At 38.9% G+C, this 16,280-nt stretch overlaps 1 protein-coding gene across 6 annotated transcripts in view; it reads left to right on the top strand.

The window, feature by feature from the left end:
* Positions 1 to 16,280, top strand: part of LIMA1 (LIM domain and actin binding 1) — a 92,405-nt gene that overhangs the window by 62,556 nt on the left and 13,569 nt on the right. For 3 of the 6 annotated variants that reach the window (XM_055583306.1, XM_055583313.1, XM_055583319.1), the window contains 4 exons: positions 7,381 to 7,465; positions 8,259 to 8,407; positions 11,029 to 11,181; positions 11,492 to 11,599. In XM_055583306.1, coding sequence (XP_055439281.1) covers positions 7,381 to 7,465; positions 8,259 to 8,407; positions 11,029 to 11,181; positions 11,492 to 11,599 — 495 coding nt within the window. Of the gene's footprint in view, positions 1 to 7,380; positions 7,466 to 8,258; positions 8,408 to 9,706; positions 10,701 to 11,028; positions 11,182 to 11,491; positions 11,600 to 16,280 lie in introns of those variants that run through there. The other 3 variants (XM_055583326.1, XM_055583342.1, XM_055583335.1) reach the window with 3 other exon arrangements.

Genomic DNA, 16,280 nt, shown 5'->3' with positions numbered 1-16,280 from the left:
CTCTCTATATCTGTGTCTGCTTCTTTTTTTTGTTATATTCATTAGTTTGTTGTATTTTTTAGACTCTACATATAAGTAACCTCATGCAATATTTATCTTTCTCCATCCCATGTATTTCACTTAGCATAATACCCTTCAAGTCCATCCATGTTTCTGCAAATGGCAAAATTTTGTTCTTTTTGTGGCTGAGCAGTATTCCATTGTGTATATATACCATATCTTTTTTATCCCTTCATCCATTCAATTTAAGTTCTTAGTGTTATTTTGATTGACCTCTCTATCAGGCTTTCCCAAGTAGCACTAATGGTAAAGAACCAGCCTGCCATTTCAGGAGATGTAAGAGATGCAGGTTTGATCACTGGGTCTGGAAGATCTTTGGAGGTGGGTCTGCCAACCCACTTCAGTATCCTTGCCTGGAGAATACCAGAGACAGAGGAACCTGGCAGGCTACAGTCCATAGGGTTGATCAGAGTCGGACAGGACTGAAGCAGCTTAGCATGCATAGCAGTGTATTTCTTTCTTTCTTTTTTTTAGAAGTATATTTCTTGTAAAGACCCCCTACTAAGCACAGATTAAATTTTATTTATCCTTAATTAGTACCTCTGAATAAATCTTTGGTCTTTTGTGGTAAGATAGTAACAGATTCAGGTGTAGAGATGCCAGTCAGGGAATCCTGATCTGTTTGTTATCCTAAGTGGCTGTCCTTGATGTGTTAGAGACCAATCATCTCTTTTCTGCTTACTTTCATGCCAGTTAACTACTTACTGGTTTCTATTCAGTTCCATTAAAATAAAACTTGTTGAAAAGTAGTATCAGAGGACTGGAACATTTCCTAAGCAATATTGGCTACATTAGAGTTTGGAGGGGCCAGAAAGGCACCATTTGCCCCCCAAAATCACCTTTTCTTTATACTATTGGACTCACTTTTGGATAAAGCAACACAGGTGTGTATCCAGATGAATTTATTAATCATTTCCTCTAGCCTTCTAATTCATTGATGAGTTATAATGAGTAAGAAATCCCTATCAAGATCGTTGACATAAATCCTAGAACTATTGATATAAGTGATTGTAAAAGGTTATTTAATTCAGCTCATTGTTCTCAGGCAGTTAGGGTATTAAAATCCCTGTTTTACAGATGGAAATAGCTTACATAAGAGAAATTAACGGATTTTTTTTTAATGACCTAGTATCATGTAGCTACTTAACGTCAGAACAAGAACTGAAATGGTGTAGTACCACCACTTCTGCCATAAACACTGTCGTCATGGATGTTATAGTAGCTATTTATTGGATAAAAACATCTGGCCTTACATATTTTTGAAATCCAAGGAAACCAGGAAAAAATTAAAACATATTAACAACTGTCTTTTCAAAGACTTCAACTCATATCTGTCTTCTTTTTACATTAAAAAAAATTATTTATGTATTTATTCTTCTTGACTGCCCTGGGTCTCCTTTGCTGCGCGGGGACTTTGTCTAGTTGCGGTGAGCAGGGTCTACTCTTTGTGCTGTGCGGGCTTCTCATTGCAGTGGCTCCTCTTGTTGCAGAGCATGGCTCTAGGCACACCAGCTCAGTAGTTGTGGCACATGGGCTTTCTTGCTCCACTGCATGCGGAATCTTCATGGACCAGGAATGGAACCTGTGTCCCCTGCATTGACAGGTGAATTCTTAACCACTGGACCACCGGGGAAGTCCCTCTTTTTACATTTTATAGTCTTTTTACTCAATAAAAGACATCAGGGCAATGAAGAGAAGTACATTGGAATGTAAGAGATCTGTACTAAAACTCTTGACTTAGAAGGCTGTGGGTTTGGTAGGTGTGTTTTTCTTATATAAATTAGTCATATGAGCAATCATACACAGGGTAAACCAGAAAAAGTAAAATATCTTGGAAAAAAGAGTAACATTTACCAACTGTGCACACAGTTGTGCACAGTGAAATCTTTATCATTGCATAACTAGATTTTACATAGTTTTATGTACCGTGTGCTCTGTTTTGTGTTCTTTATCTTTGGTTTGGTCTTTTTTATATACACCTTCCTTTGTACCTTCCTAGTTCATGTAGTTATCCTTTCACAGCAATAGGTTATTTAATTATACATTTTAATCATTCCCCAGTAATTAGATTCTTTTCCAGCCTAATTAAAAAGCTCTAAACATCTTGGCAGAAACATTTTATTTTTAGTTGGTAGGGGAGCCATATTATTGAATGGTGTTACCATGGTCAAAAGACATAATTCATTGAACATTCTTCTTGCATATTTTTAGCTTATTATCAAAGATTATATTATTTAACAGTGCTAACACTTTCATGCATTGGAGAAGGAAATGGCAACCCACTCCAGTGTTCTTGCCTGGAGAATCCCAGGGACGGGGGAGCCTGGTAGGCTGCCGTCCATGGGGTCACACAGAGTCGGCCACGACTGAAGTGACTTAGCAGCAACACAATCTAAGGACATATTCAATTCCTCACCAGTTCCTCATCAGCATTTGGTTTTATCATTCTTATCTATTTATGTTAATTTAATAAATATGAAGTATTATCTCTCCTTCCTTTCCTTTTTTTAATTATAAGAGAAATGCATAATTTTTGTAGAACACTTAGAAATACAAAATATGGGAGTTCCCTGGTGGTCTAGGGGTTAGCATTTGAGGCTTTCACTGCCATGGCCCACGTTCACTCTAGTTGGAAACTAGAACCCACAAGCTACATGGCATGGCCGAAAAAAAAAACTCTCTCTCTCTCTCTATATATATATATCTCTCTCTCTATATATAGATATATATATCTCTCTATATATAGATATATATATCTCTCTATATATAGATGTATATATCTCTATATATATAGATATATATATCTCTCTATATATAGATATATATATATCTCTCTATATATAGATGTATATATCTCTATATATATAGATATATATATCTCTCTATATATAGATATATATATATCTCTATATATATATAGAGAGAGAGAGAGAGGAGGGGGAGAGAAATCCCTCTGGAGACAAGTGCTCCTTCTATGTGTAGCTTTTACTTAAATGAGCTATTTTTTTTTTTTTCTACTAGAGCTCTTGAAGAAGGAAATGTTTATCTCTCAGTATTTTGAGAAATTAAGTCCATTTTATCTACACCCTATAATCTCCATGCATAGTTCCCATTTTTCCCTAAAAGGCGTCCATCTTCCACCGTTGACTTTGGAAGGATGAAAGAGTCTGAAGGAAGGTCAGAGTTGAAAGGTTGAAGGAAGTAGCTCTCAATAAAGTGTTGAGAATCAACTTTTAAAGAGAATTTTTCCTGAAAATAAGGGTACCCAGGACAGGAAATCCTGCATTTTATTTGACATCTGGGTCCTAACTTTATTTCTAAAGAAAACTCCAGAGAAAACAAATTCTACAGACTGCTGGCTAAAAGCCCCAGACTCTTATTTTCTTATTGGTAAATGTGGATGCATTTGGTTTATAGATTCAAAGAAAATATTTAAGGGGTGGTCACACTAACGAGAGTTACTGCAGTCACCTGACAGAAAGGAGGACTTGTAGGGTGGGGTGAGGCCAAGACTGAGGAAATGCCAGAAAGTCTTAAAGCGCCTTACCTTTTCTCTCTTCTCTTAACCGAGTATGACAATTAAGGCTCCCTCAGGCATGTGAATAAAAGAGAGTGAAATGTGATAAAAATGTGTTATAGAAGAGTATTTCACTATCAGAGTTCCTGTGTGTGTGTGTGTGTGTGTGTGTGTATTCCTTTACTTTCCTTGAGAAATATTGGAGGAAACTCCTCCTTCTTCCTGAACCTCAGATGACCACTTGTAAAATGAAGATCATAAATTAATAGTAAATGCATTTGAGATCTTGGGGTTTGGGTTTTTATTTTCAGGTGTAGTTGATTTGCAATATTGTGTTCATTTCAGATATAGAGATCTTGTCATTCTTTGAGTGGTTTGGAGGTGAAAGATATTGAAAGAAATGCTTAGTGCATCACCTAGGAGCTCATTAAAAGCCATCTCATGGACTTCCCTGGTGGTCCAGGGGTTAAGATTCCATGCTTCCAATGCAAGGGGTGCAGGTTTGATCCATGATCAGAGAACTAAGATCCCACATGCTGCATGGCCAAAAAATTTTGTTTTAAATTTTTAAAAAGCCATCTTATCTCCAAGTTGTATTCCTCCTCAGAACCGATGTCAGTATAACTTTGATTTCCAGAGACGTTTTTCTATTTTTCTCTAATAGCAAATGACTTTGCATATTCACTTTTTTAGTAGTTGAAAGAAAATAATTCAGAGTACTGATATCCTCATGAGGATGAACCATCCTCACTCACTTTTGAGAGTGAGGGGGGAGAAAGGCTCTTACTTTATTTAACCCAAAGATTTAAATTAAAAGGTAGCAAAAGATGGGAGATTTTATGCATCTAAAACCAAAGAACCTAGCCCAGCATGTATGCTGGTTCTAAATGGTCTTGCTGTCAATAACACTAGTGTCAGAACTTCCCACATGGCTACAAGCACAGACAGAAGACTGAACTCCTAGCAGGCTGCAACGTGTAACACATACTCTTGGAATTAGGCTTGAACTTTACCTTTGACAGAAAGTAAATATTTGAAATATCGCTCCAGTGTTAAGAGTGCAAAACCTGTTCCTTTTTTTTTTTAAAGTATATTTCCAAGCTCTCTCCCTATTTGAGCCCTGAAAATTTTAGTTTTTATAATGATCATCTTACAGTGCAGCAGCATTTGGAATAAATCTTTGGAATTTCCTTTACTCTAACTCTCTGCAAATGAAAAATGTTTTAAAAACAAAAAGATGTGGATGAAGAGTATTCTGCCAAACTTATCTTTTCTCTTTGGCTGATGACCTTCCTTTCCAAATGGTGGGCTGCTCCCAGAACAAGAATGTTTGCATCATAGGAGTCATGTGGACGTGACTGATGGTGCCGCTGACCTGAGTATGATGTGGCAAGGTTAGAGTTGCTATTGCTTTTTTTAAAAAAATAGATTCAACAAATAATGTACATGGCAAAGCTGACTTGGAGATGAAGTACATTAAATGTATATTAAATTTGCAAGAAACAATATTCTTTTTCTAAAATAATGAATTAATTTTATTTTTGGCTGCACTGGGTCTTCATTGCTGCCCATGGCTTTCTTTAGTTCCAGCAAGTGGGGGCTACCCTTCCTTGCCATGTGCTGGCTTCTCCTGTTGCAGAGCACAGGTTCTATGCGTGTGAGCTCAGTCGTTGTGGTTCGCAAGGCTTAGTTGTTTCATGGCATGTGGGATCTTCCCAGACCAGGAATTGAACCCATGTCCCCTGCATTGGTAGGCAGATTCGAACCACTGGACCACTATGGAAGTCCCAAGAAGAGATAGTCTTATTGGTAGGACATAAGTAAACCAAATCCTTGGCTCTGATTTCTGACATGGCATATTTCCTATCTCCAAGGGGGAGCTGCGACTGCTGCTAAGTCGCTTCAGTCGTGTCTGACTCTGTGCGACCCCATAGACAGCAGCCCACCAGGCTCCCCCATCCCTGGGATTCTCCAGGCAGGAACACTGGAGTGGGTTGCCATTTCCTTCTCCAATGCATGAAAGTGAAAAGTGAAAGTGAAGTCACTCAGTCGTGCCAGACTCTTAGCGACCCCATGGACTGCAGCCTACCAGGCTCCTCCGTCAATGGGATTTTCCAGGCAAGAGTACTGGAGTGGGGTGCCATCACCTTCTCCACCAAGGGGGAGCAGGGGGACTTAAAAAAGGGATAGTTCACTGTCTTAAACTTTATTGTTGTTTGATTAGTCCACTGAACTTAAAGGTTTAATCATTATTTACTAATGTTGAATTCAGAAGGCTGCTAAATGTTTTACTCTTGTCTCCTGTCATATTGGATTTCAGATATCTTTCCTACATCAAGTTATCTGGAAATAAATTGAGATTTCAGTGATAGGAATCTGCTTGAAGGCTCTCATTGCAAGTTGAATAAACATAACATACTGTCTGTGTATTATGTCTAGGAACATCCTTTGACATTCAGGCTTTCTCTAGAGTTACTTTTCCAGCCTTAAAAGTATAATTTGGAATTTTCTTTATAGACCTACCCTAAGTATGAGAGATATAAATGTAGTAATTTATGGGATTCATAGGAATACTTTATTTTTAAAAAGATCTGTACCTTTCACTTTTCTGTTTAAAAAATAAAAGCTTGTCTGTGCCCTCAATAAGCTTGCAGTCCAAAATAGGAATGTGCAACAATTTGATAAGCATTGTGATGGGAACCACGTCCTTGGGAACAGAGGAAGGGCTACTTAGATTTATGGAGGAGAGGTATCAGATCAGAGGGAATTTGCTCAGCTCAGGGGGGCACCAAACTCTGGGCTATGGACCTATCAGATCAGTGGCAACAGTACATTAGAAATAAAGTACACAATAAATGTAATGCACTTGAATCATCCTGAAACCATCCCCCCCAACCCCTGGTCCATGGAAAAATTGTCTTCCATGAAATCAGTCCCTGGTGCCAAAAATGTTGGGGACCACTAGCTTAGCTTACACCGAGTCTTGAAGGAACAGGCATTGCTGGACAATGGAAGGATAAGCATAATCCAGGTGGAGGGAACTCATTTACAATATCGGGACCTCCCAGCAATTTGCTTTTCCTGAAGAGTAAAGGATGAGGAAGAGAATACCCAGGGGGTAAGAAGGGACCAGATTTGGAACTGATCTTCTCTGACATACTAAGCACTTTAGATTTAATTCACAGAGTGATTAGGAATCCTTAAAGAATTTTGAATAAGAGAATAACATAGATTTATGTTTGGGGATAATTATTTTGTTTTACTTGGGATAATGGCAGCATCATAGATACTTCATTGGAAGACAGAGGAACCAGTTAGAAAGGTCACGCAGTAGTCCAGGAAAAAGATGATGAAGACATGAACCAGTCAGCAAGAACAGGGATAAACTGGGATGGAGAAAGCCAACCACAGATACTGCCATCAGGACTTGACAGTTTGGAGAGACATGTCATTTTCATCTGAAACATGAGTATTACATTCCAATGACTGTTAAATTCCGAGGCTTTCTGGTTAAGGTGGTTAGGCAGAAATCTTTTGCAGAATGCATTACCTATATAGAGTTACTTATTTTCCCCTGGGCACCTGTGAGTATGTAGTGCTTGATATTTATAACACTAAAAACACATTCTGTGGTATATAAAAACTAATATAAAATCCAATCTCTTCTGTATTTTACTTCTAAAGGAGATTTGCAGGCCTCCGTTTTGAGCATTGCATCAAGAGTTCCCATCCTCAAAAAAAAAAAAAAAAAAAATTCCCCTCCTTGCTGCAAAACTTATTGCTGGTTTTTGTTTTTCAAACAGATTCCTCGGGGCCAAAGCCGAAGTGCAGGTGGAAGGAAGATGTCTGAAAATAGCTATTCTCTGGATGACTTGGAAATAGGCCCAGGTAAGCAGAGAGTTCCACGTGTGGAAAGTTTTCTAGGAAGTACTCATTAGTAGCAATACCCTTTGACCTCAAAGCTGATGCTTTTAAAGGAAGAGCGGTACAAATTAAAGGGAAGGCTATTATATACAAGTCATTCCCAAATCTGATTGCTCTCTCCAAATAGCTTCTCTGTGTTTTTAATTCATCTTTGTCAGTGGTAACCTGTGTTAACCAGAGGGTCATTTTGCAGGATTGTAAGGGAAGCACCATTACCAACAGTTTTGGCTCCATGGTTGTCTAGGACCTGAGGGCTTCCATGGATGGACATTGTCCCCTGTCAAGATTGCTGATTATCCTATATTGCTGATACTAACATAACACCTTGAGAGAGGAATTATTATGTTTTGAAGGGGGCATATACAGGCACTTCACAAAAGAAAAAATAAAATCAATTAATATAGGAAAACCATCAGCCTCCTAGGAATCAAAGAAATACAAATTAAAATGGCATTGTGATCTAATTTTTTCACATGTTAAATAAATCCAAAATTTAAAAATATGTAACGCTCAATAATGGTAAGCAGTGTCCTCTTAATGTTGGCAAAGTGAGTGAGTGTTGCCTTGTAAATAACAGTTATAATCCTGATTTCCTTCTTTGTATTCTTTTTTCTTTCTTTATTTTTTTATCTTCTTTTTTTTTTATTTTATTTTTAAACAGAGTAGGTTGATTCTACAATAGCCTAAAATTTAGAATCTTGAAACCATTCAAATCGCATTTATCTTCTAATAAAGCATATTGTTTGCATGCTTGCAGGTCAGCTGTCATCTTCAGCACTCAACTCGGAGAAAAGAGAGAGTAGGCGAAATCTAGAATTTCCACGCCTGTCAGAAACCTCCATAAAGGATCGAATGGCCAAGTACCAGGCAGCTGTGTCCAAGCAAAGCAGTTCTGCGAGCTATACAGTATGTGTTCGGCATCATTCATTCATTCACTCATCTAGCAAATGGTCACTGACCATGGGAACTAGAAATGTCTCCCACACCCTGACCTGTGAGCCCTGGCTCCTTCCTGGGATCCAGCCATTCTCTCTTCACATAAATCCTACCCTAGCTTCATTTGTGGAGAAGGCAATGGCAACCCATTCCAGTACTCTTGCCTGGAGAACCCCATGGACTGAGGAGCCTGGTAGGCTATAGTCTATGGGGTCGCGAAGAGTTGGACACGACTGAGCGACTTCACTTTCACTTTTCACTTTCAAGCATTGGAGAAGGAAATGGCAACCCACTCCAGTACTCTTCCCTGGAGAATCCCAGGGACTGCGGAGCCTGTTGGGCTGCCGTCTATGGGGTCGCACAGAGTCGGACACAACTGAAGCGACTTAGCAGCAGCGGCAGCAGCAGCAGCTTCATTTCTAATCCTTACCATGTTCTAATTCTGACTTTGTTTTCCTAGGCCTTATCCCCACCCACCTTTTCTTTGGTGATGTTACCATCAGTAATACCATTGAGAATTTTCCTGTCTCTTCTTAATCTTGTTGTTAAAGAAGTAGTGTTTGGGGGAATTCCCTAGCAGTTCAGTGGTTAAACTCAGTGCTTTCACTGCCAAGGACCCAGGTTCAATCTCTGGTCCGGGAACTAAGATTCCACAAGCTGCATAGTGGCCAAAAAAAAAAAAAAAGTAGTATTTTATTAGTTTGAATATAAACACTTATTTTTGTCTTTGAGAGGAGAAAGGGAGAACACTGGAGAGAAATATTGAATATATTCAACATTAATGTGGGATGGGACATTTTTCTGCAATTTTTATTCATATATAATTCACCTGACATAAAAATCACCATTTTAAAATATGCAATTCAGTGACTTTTAATATATTCCCAAGATTGTGCAATCATCACCACTGTCTAACTCTAAAACTGCTCCATCACCACCAAAAGAAACCCATCCCTGTTCAGTGACTCCCAATTCTACACTTTCCTTATCCCCTAGCAACCCCTAATCCACTGTCTGTTTTTATGGATTTTCTGGGTCTGGACCTTTCACGTAAATGAAATCATACAACATATGATCCACTTAATATTTAATTCCTAGGATGTAATACTTTTCTAAAGAAATAGAATAGTGGATAAGAAAAAAAGGGAGAAATGATAGGAGGGTGAGGTACTCTGTAAGCACAAAAACGTGGTGTTCTAATACAACAGAGGATCATTCCATGTTACGCTTTCCTAGGTTTAACTGGCAGGAGGACACAACAGAACCGCTTATGTGAAGTTACCTTTTAAATGCCATTTATTCATAAGTACACATGCATATATACACATGTACACATACATTTGTATCTTTCAAACATCTGTTCCTTCTAAGATTTCAAATGACAAATTATTAATCTCTTGATTATTATTTTCTAATAAAATTGGAAGAATAGTATTAGCTTTTATTTGTTCCCAAGCAGACTGAACCAGTGTCTGTTAGAAATCACAGTGTGTATTCTCGGAACTGACCCTTCTTTCCCCCACAGGATGAAGTATATGCCTTTTCCAATAGTATTTATTGGTAGACCAAGTCTCTGGGCAGTGAATAATCTCATTTTGATTTTTAACTACAGTTTTAAGAAGAGATAATATGTGTAAATAAGTAGTGAAGTAGACCATCACAGGCTTGTTATTCATTGGGAGTGTGAAAAAATAAGCAAATGTAGACTTCTCTTAAAAGGCAGGTCAGGGAATACAGCAAACATGATCTGTGGAGCTTAATTCCATCTTGCAGGATTTTGCTGCTTCTCAGTGACCTCCTGCTATAAACATTCCGACCAGGTGACTCTCTAAGTGGAAAAACCTGTTTGGTAACTGTTTTTTCAACTCCTAATGAGAGTTTCTACATTGCGGTTCTTCTGCTCTGTAAATTTTAAGAGTTGAAAAGCCTTAAGGAATTCTTGTAAAAAGCACATTCTATCTCATCCCAAAAGAATTTCTTAGGCTGCTACAGGGAGGAGCATGGTTGTAGCAAGGCACACACTCTTGATGCTGGGGGGCTGGGCTTTGAGGCGAGATCAGGAATAAGTTTCTGGTTGTTGTACGGTTGGTTCTGCAGTGTTAGCTGCCAGAGCTGTGGGCCTTAATCTGGAATTCACACCTGAGACAGTCAGTCCCACTGACACTCCATTCATTGGCCTTGTGGCCATAAATGGATTGTTTTCGCCCTATACCTGAAGAATCACAAAGAACAAGAAAGGTATTAGATTACTAGTAGACTAAAGGTAGGAAATGTCCATTTTCATCTACCTCTGTATTGATTTTGGATCTAGTAATAAAGTTGATTTTAATATTTTGCCCCAAGTGTTCTTTGCAAGGAAAACAAATATGATTTTGCTCACTCCTTCTGACTCACGTCTGCTTTTTTATATTGAAGCTCTATTATGAGAACTAGAATAAGGTATGTCTTTAGTATACTGTATGAATTTTATGCAAAAAAAACCCCCACCAAAATATGTTTTTGAAAGTCTCACAACAAAAGGCTATTTTACGGTATCATTAAGTATAATTTCAATTCTTATATATATGCATCATCCCTGTCTTTCTTTCCAGGCCGGGCATTTATATATATGGTCAGTATCTTTTCTTAATTATTGGCACTTGGCACCTCCTTTCCCCTGCTCCAGAATGGTCTTTTCTGATAAAACTCACCAGCTTTGCATTCCCACAAGCTGTGCTGCTAGAAGAGTGAATCACGAGAACATTGTATGCTGGGCAGCAGGGTGGGAGGGGGAGGGTTGGTGTGCGTGTCTGTGTTGATGTGTCTGTGTTCTAATGAGCATCAAGTTTTGGACTAGTTGTATAAGTATTTAACTCTGAGGTGTGTGTGTCCACAAAGCTGCTTTTGTCATTTCACAAGTCAATGGGTGTTGCTTCTGAGAGTTAGGGGGTTGATTTGACTTGAAGCCTTGGAAAAGAATTTCTTTTTTAGCATTCCAAGTTTATTTAATAGATGGCTATGAAGACAATTGTGAGACTTTTTAAAAAAAATTCACAGACTATTTTTATTTTGTAGAATGAGTTGAGAGCCAGTGGTGGTGAAATCAAAACTCATAAATTGGAACAAAAGGAGAATGTGCCCCCAGGTCCTGAGGTCTGCATCTCCTATCCAGATGGAGAAAAGGTGGGTTGAAAAGCCTGATGTCCATTTGCCAGGGAAGCATGTGTTCTAAATTAGTTGCTTAAAATTAGAAACAACTCTAGGCTGTAGAGTGTCTGGGAATTTGCTAACAGCTGCCAGGACAGATTGTCTTTTTTGCAGGTCACATAATTTTGGTTGGAGAACTGTGCAACTTATAGCTGACCAAATAATGAACCTTCATTGGAAAATTCTTTCGCTCAGCAAATGCTTAAGTGACTTTTTTAAAAACCTGTTTTGAATAGAGATATCATCTTCAAAGTTATTTGTATATTATTAATTTAACACATTTTATGTAAGAAAATGTCATTCTTTCACTTCAGAGTATTTTGCAAGCTAGGCACTACGCTAAGCACAGGCAATGCTGAACTTAACTTGTTGTTCTTCAGTCACTAAGTCGTGTCTGAGGAGAAGGCGATGGCACCCCACTCCAGTACTCTTGCCTGGAAAATCCCATGGACAGAGGAGCCTGGTAGGCTGCAGTCCGTGGCGTCGCTAAGATTCGGATACGACTGAGCGTCTTCACTTTCACTTTTCACTTTCATGCATTGGAGAAGGAAATGGCAACCCACTCTGGTGTTCTTGCCTGGAGAATCCCAGGGATGGGGGAGCCTCGTGGGCTGCCGTCTGTGGGGTCGCACAGAGTCGGACACGATTGAAGCGACTTAGCAGCAGCAGCAGCAAGTCGTGTCTGACTCTTTGTGACCCCATGAACTGTAGCATGCCAGTCTTCCCTGCCTTCACCATCTCCTGGAGTTTGCTCAAACTCATGTCCATTGAGTCAGTGATGCCATCCAACCATCTCATCCTCTGTCACCCCCTTCTCCTCTTGCCCTCAGTCTTTCCCAGCATCAGGGTCTTTTCCAATGAGTCAGTTCTTCACATCAGGTGACCAAAGTATTGGAGCTTCAGCTTCAGCATCAGTCCTTCCAATGAATATTCAGGATTGATTTCCTTTAGGACTGAACTGGTTTGATCTCCTTGCAGTCCAAGGGACTCTCAAGAGTCTTCTCTAGCACCACAGTTCAAAAGCATCAATTCTTCGGCACTCAGCCTTCTTTATGGTCCAACTCTCACATCCATACATGACGACTGGAAGAACTATAGCTTTGGCTATATGGACCTTTGTCACCAAAGTGATGTCTGCTTTTTAATACGCTGTCTAGGTTTGTCATAGCTTTTCTTCCAAGGAGCAAGCATCTTTTAATTTCATGGTTGCAGTCACTGTCCACATTGATTTTGGAGCCCAAGAAAATGAAATCTGACACTGTTTCCACTATTTCCCCATCTGTTTGCCATGAAGTGATAGGACTGGATACCATGATCTTTATTTTTTGAATGTTGAGTTTTAAGCCAGCTTTTTCACTCTCCTCTTTCACCTTCATCAAGAGGCTCTTTAGTTCCTCTTCACTTTCTGCCATTAAAGTTGTTAGAGCTCAACAACTAAATGTGAACAAATCATTCCATGTGATCTTTACCTGCAAGGAAGCTAACAGAGTAGGAGGGAGATGTGTAACAAGTTGGCGATCATAAAACAGCAAAACAAGTGTTATGAAAAGGCTATGTGTGGCCATGGAATCTTGGACTAAGGACACTTACCCTGACTTTGTCAAGAAGGTGATATCTTTGCTAGATCTTGAAGGATGTGTGGAAATAGGCCAAGTGAATAAGGGGAAAGTTGACTATAAAAAACAAGTGTATTCCAGGCAGACACAACACAGGTTTGGAAACCAGAGAACCCAACCAAGAGTATAAAAAGTACATATAGGCAATGGCGAGAGACAGATGAAGGGACAGGGTCAGGACTGGTCTTGAAAAACCCTTAAAAGTATGGGTGTAGTCCTGCAGCAGAGGAAAGCCATGGGAAGATTTTAAGCAAATCAGGTTTTATGTATTTATTGTTAGATGCATGGCTTAGCTGGAGTAAGCAACAAGATAGATGTCAGGTGAATTTATCATTTCCTCTGACAATCCATTACCTAGTGTCTTTGGTCTTTCATTCAATATGATGATCAAGTGTTAAGTTAGATGAGGAAAAAGAGCTTTCAAATCTATTACATTGATTAATAGGCATATAATCATTGTTTCTGTTACACATTTTGACACCCTTGAGGCCATTCTACAAAAGGTGAAGAGATGATTAAAATGGGTTAAGGGCAATAGTTCTCAAACTTATTTGACTATAAGTCTTTAAAATAGATGTATTGACAGCATTGGATAGAGGAGCCTGGCTGGCTGTAATCCATGGGGCCACAAAGAGTCAGACATGACTGAGCAACTAACACACACACATTGACAGCATACCAACAGGAACTCATGAGATATACTACATACTTGGACCAAAGTAAGCATACAGAAAAATGGTCTCAGATTAATGGCCACAAAATTTGACTTAAAGAATTGTTCAGTCACCAAGTCATATCCGACTGCAACCCCGTGGACTGCTACACACCAGGCTTCCCTGTCACCGTCTCCCAGAACTTGCCCAAGTTCATGTCCATTACCTTGGTGATGCCATCCAGCCATCTCATCCTCTGTTACCCTCTTCTGCTATGCCTTCGATCTTTCCCAGCATCAGGGTCTTTTCCAATGAGTCGGCTCTTCGCATCAGGTGGCCAAAGTATTGGAACTTCAACTTCAGCATCAGTTCTTCCAATGAGTATTCAGGGTTGATTTCCTTAAAGATTGACTGGTTTGATCTCCTTGCTGTCCAAGGGACTCTCAAGAGTCTTCTCCAGCACCACAGTTCAAAAGCATCAGTTCTTTGGCACTCTGCCTTCTTTATGGACTCAAAGAATAGAACAGGAAAAAATTTAGGAGTTTTTATTTTATAAAATTGAATCACTTTATTTTATAAAACCATATCTCAAATATATTTTGAAATAATCAGACAAGATACTTTTTGTAATCATAAAATAATCAAATTACAAAACGTCCTTACAACAGTGGGCTGAGGCACTATTTCCATGTCTCATGTAATGTTTCTAGTGAGTTCTCGCATCAGTTTGCCTGGTTTTCCCATTTTTTAAGTGTGAGATTATGTCTTACAAAAAGTTTTCTTATATACTCTAAAAAAAGACATTTAAGAAATGAAATCCTGCATTGAAATCCTCCCATCTGTTCTTGGAGCATAACTTGAAAAATAATCATCTGGATAATCGTACTTGAGTTGTCCCTATTTCTAATTTCATGTTTCTTTCTTAATTGTCTTGTTGATTTGCAACTGGAACTCTGAGCTGAACTGGAGGATCAGAACATTTTAATTACAGTCTAAAAGGGCATCAGTGCAACTGAATCACAAGTTGGGGAGTAGCTGGGGAATAGAAGAAATAAAGATAGTACATAGCCTTCAAGCATATACTGTAGGTTCATGAACCCTTGGATGCCTTAAAATTTGTAAAATTTTTCAGAGCCTCAGCTATCCTTTTGGCTGGCTGCCTAGCTTTTGTTAACCAACACCTAAGAGCTATTTGAACTTTGGTTTGTTACAAAAGGACATTAATGCCAGGGTGAAGTTGCCTGAAATAGAGAATTTTGTCAAGGTATTGGTCTTCCCTTTCTCCTTTTGTGAATGAATTTCTACTTTTCTTTAATGAAATGTTTGAGCAAAACCTCACATGCTGTCTCCTGGCTGTTCCTGTAGTGAAGTCATCTAGTTGGGTATGTGCAGTGATGTCATGATTGTCATTAAGCTTACCCTGCAGCTTCAAGGTGTCCAAATTGGAGGTGAGAAAAGGACATCTTGGGATGGACGCCCCTACTAATTAAGCAAGAATTGAAGAGCTTTTTGTGGCCATGCACTACTTTCAGAAAATTTATTTCATATCATTAAATGAAATAACACATTTAAAGTAGTCATTCCAATACCTGGAACACAGTAAACATTTCATCAGTGTTATTATACTGGTTTGTTTTATACCATGTCAGAGCTCCTGTAATGAAAAGAGAATAAAAGGGAAAAAACTGACCATGCTGAAATTCACATGCAGTCAGCTAACAACTTAATCTCCATTGTAAATTTATTCAGTACAGTAGACATCCTGATATAAACACTCAGCATCACCCATAAAATCCCTGGCATCAGAATGAAAGAATATTCCATGAAGAGTGCATGTTGGATCATTTGATGACCCTTCGTGATTTTGAACGTGGAGGAAGATATACTGAAGGACTAGGGGACAGGAGAAGGGAGGAGTGAGCTGGTAGAAAGCTCTTTTATTTAAATTTGATGGCTAATGGGAAAAGTGATCACCTACAGCTAAGATCTGCCATCTTGTTAAACACTACCGTCTTAAGACTGGAATTAAACAAGGGAAACTAACCTTGAAGATAATACCAAAGGGTTGTTATAGATCAATTTGTTTTATAGCTATCAGAAGGTCGTCTGTACTAGCAAGCTTTTTTCAGCAGAATGTTTGGTTGGGAAATAAGGAGTTAGGAAAATGAAAGAATAATAGTTCCTGTATGTAAAGACTTTATCTTGCCTTGGAGTGAGTTACTGTTATAGGAGTTGTGGTTTTTGGTGAGGAGCTTTGCCCTCCCTGATAGAAGGTTTTGTTTCGCACCCCACTTTCCCTCTTTTTTTTGACAGTAGAAAGATATATTTAGAAGTTCTTTTATAAAGGAAGATAATGCACACTTTTGGCAGTTGCTTGCAGTCTGTTAT

The sequence above is a fragment of the Bubalus kerabau genome, chromosome 1, assembly GCF_029407905.1.
Source record: "Bubalus kerabau isolate K-KA32 ecotype Philippines breed swamp buffalo chromosome 1, PCC_UOA_SB_1v2, whole genome shotgun sequence".
In the NCBI taxonomy this organism is placed as follows: domain Eukaryota; kingdom Metazoa; phylum Chordata; class Mammalia; order Artiodactyla; family Bovidae; genus Bubalus; species Bubalus kerabau.
The sequence above is the reverse complement of the archived record's forward strand: the minus strand, read 5'-3'. Positions and strand labels throughout refer to the sequence as shown.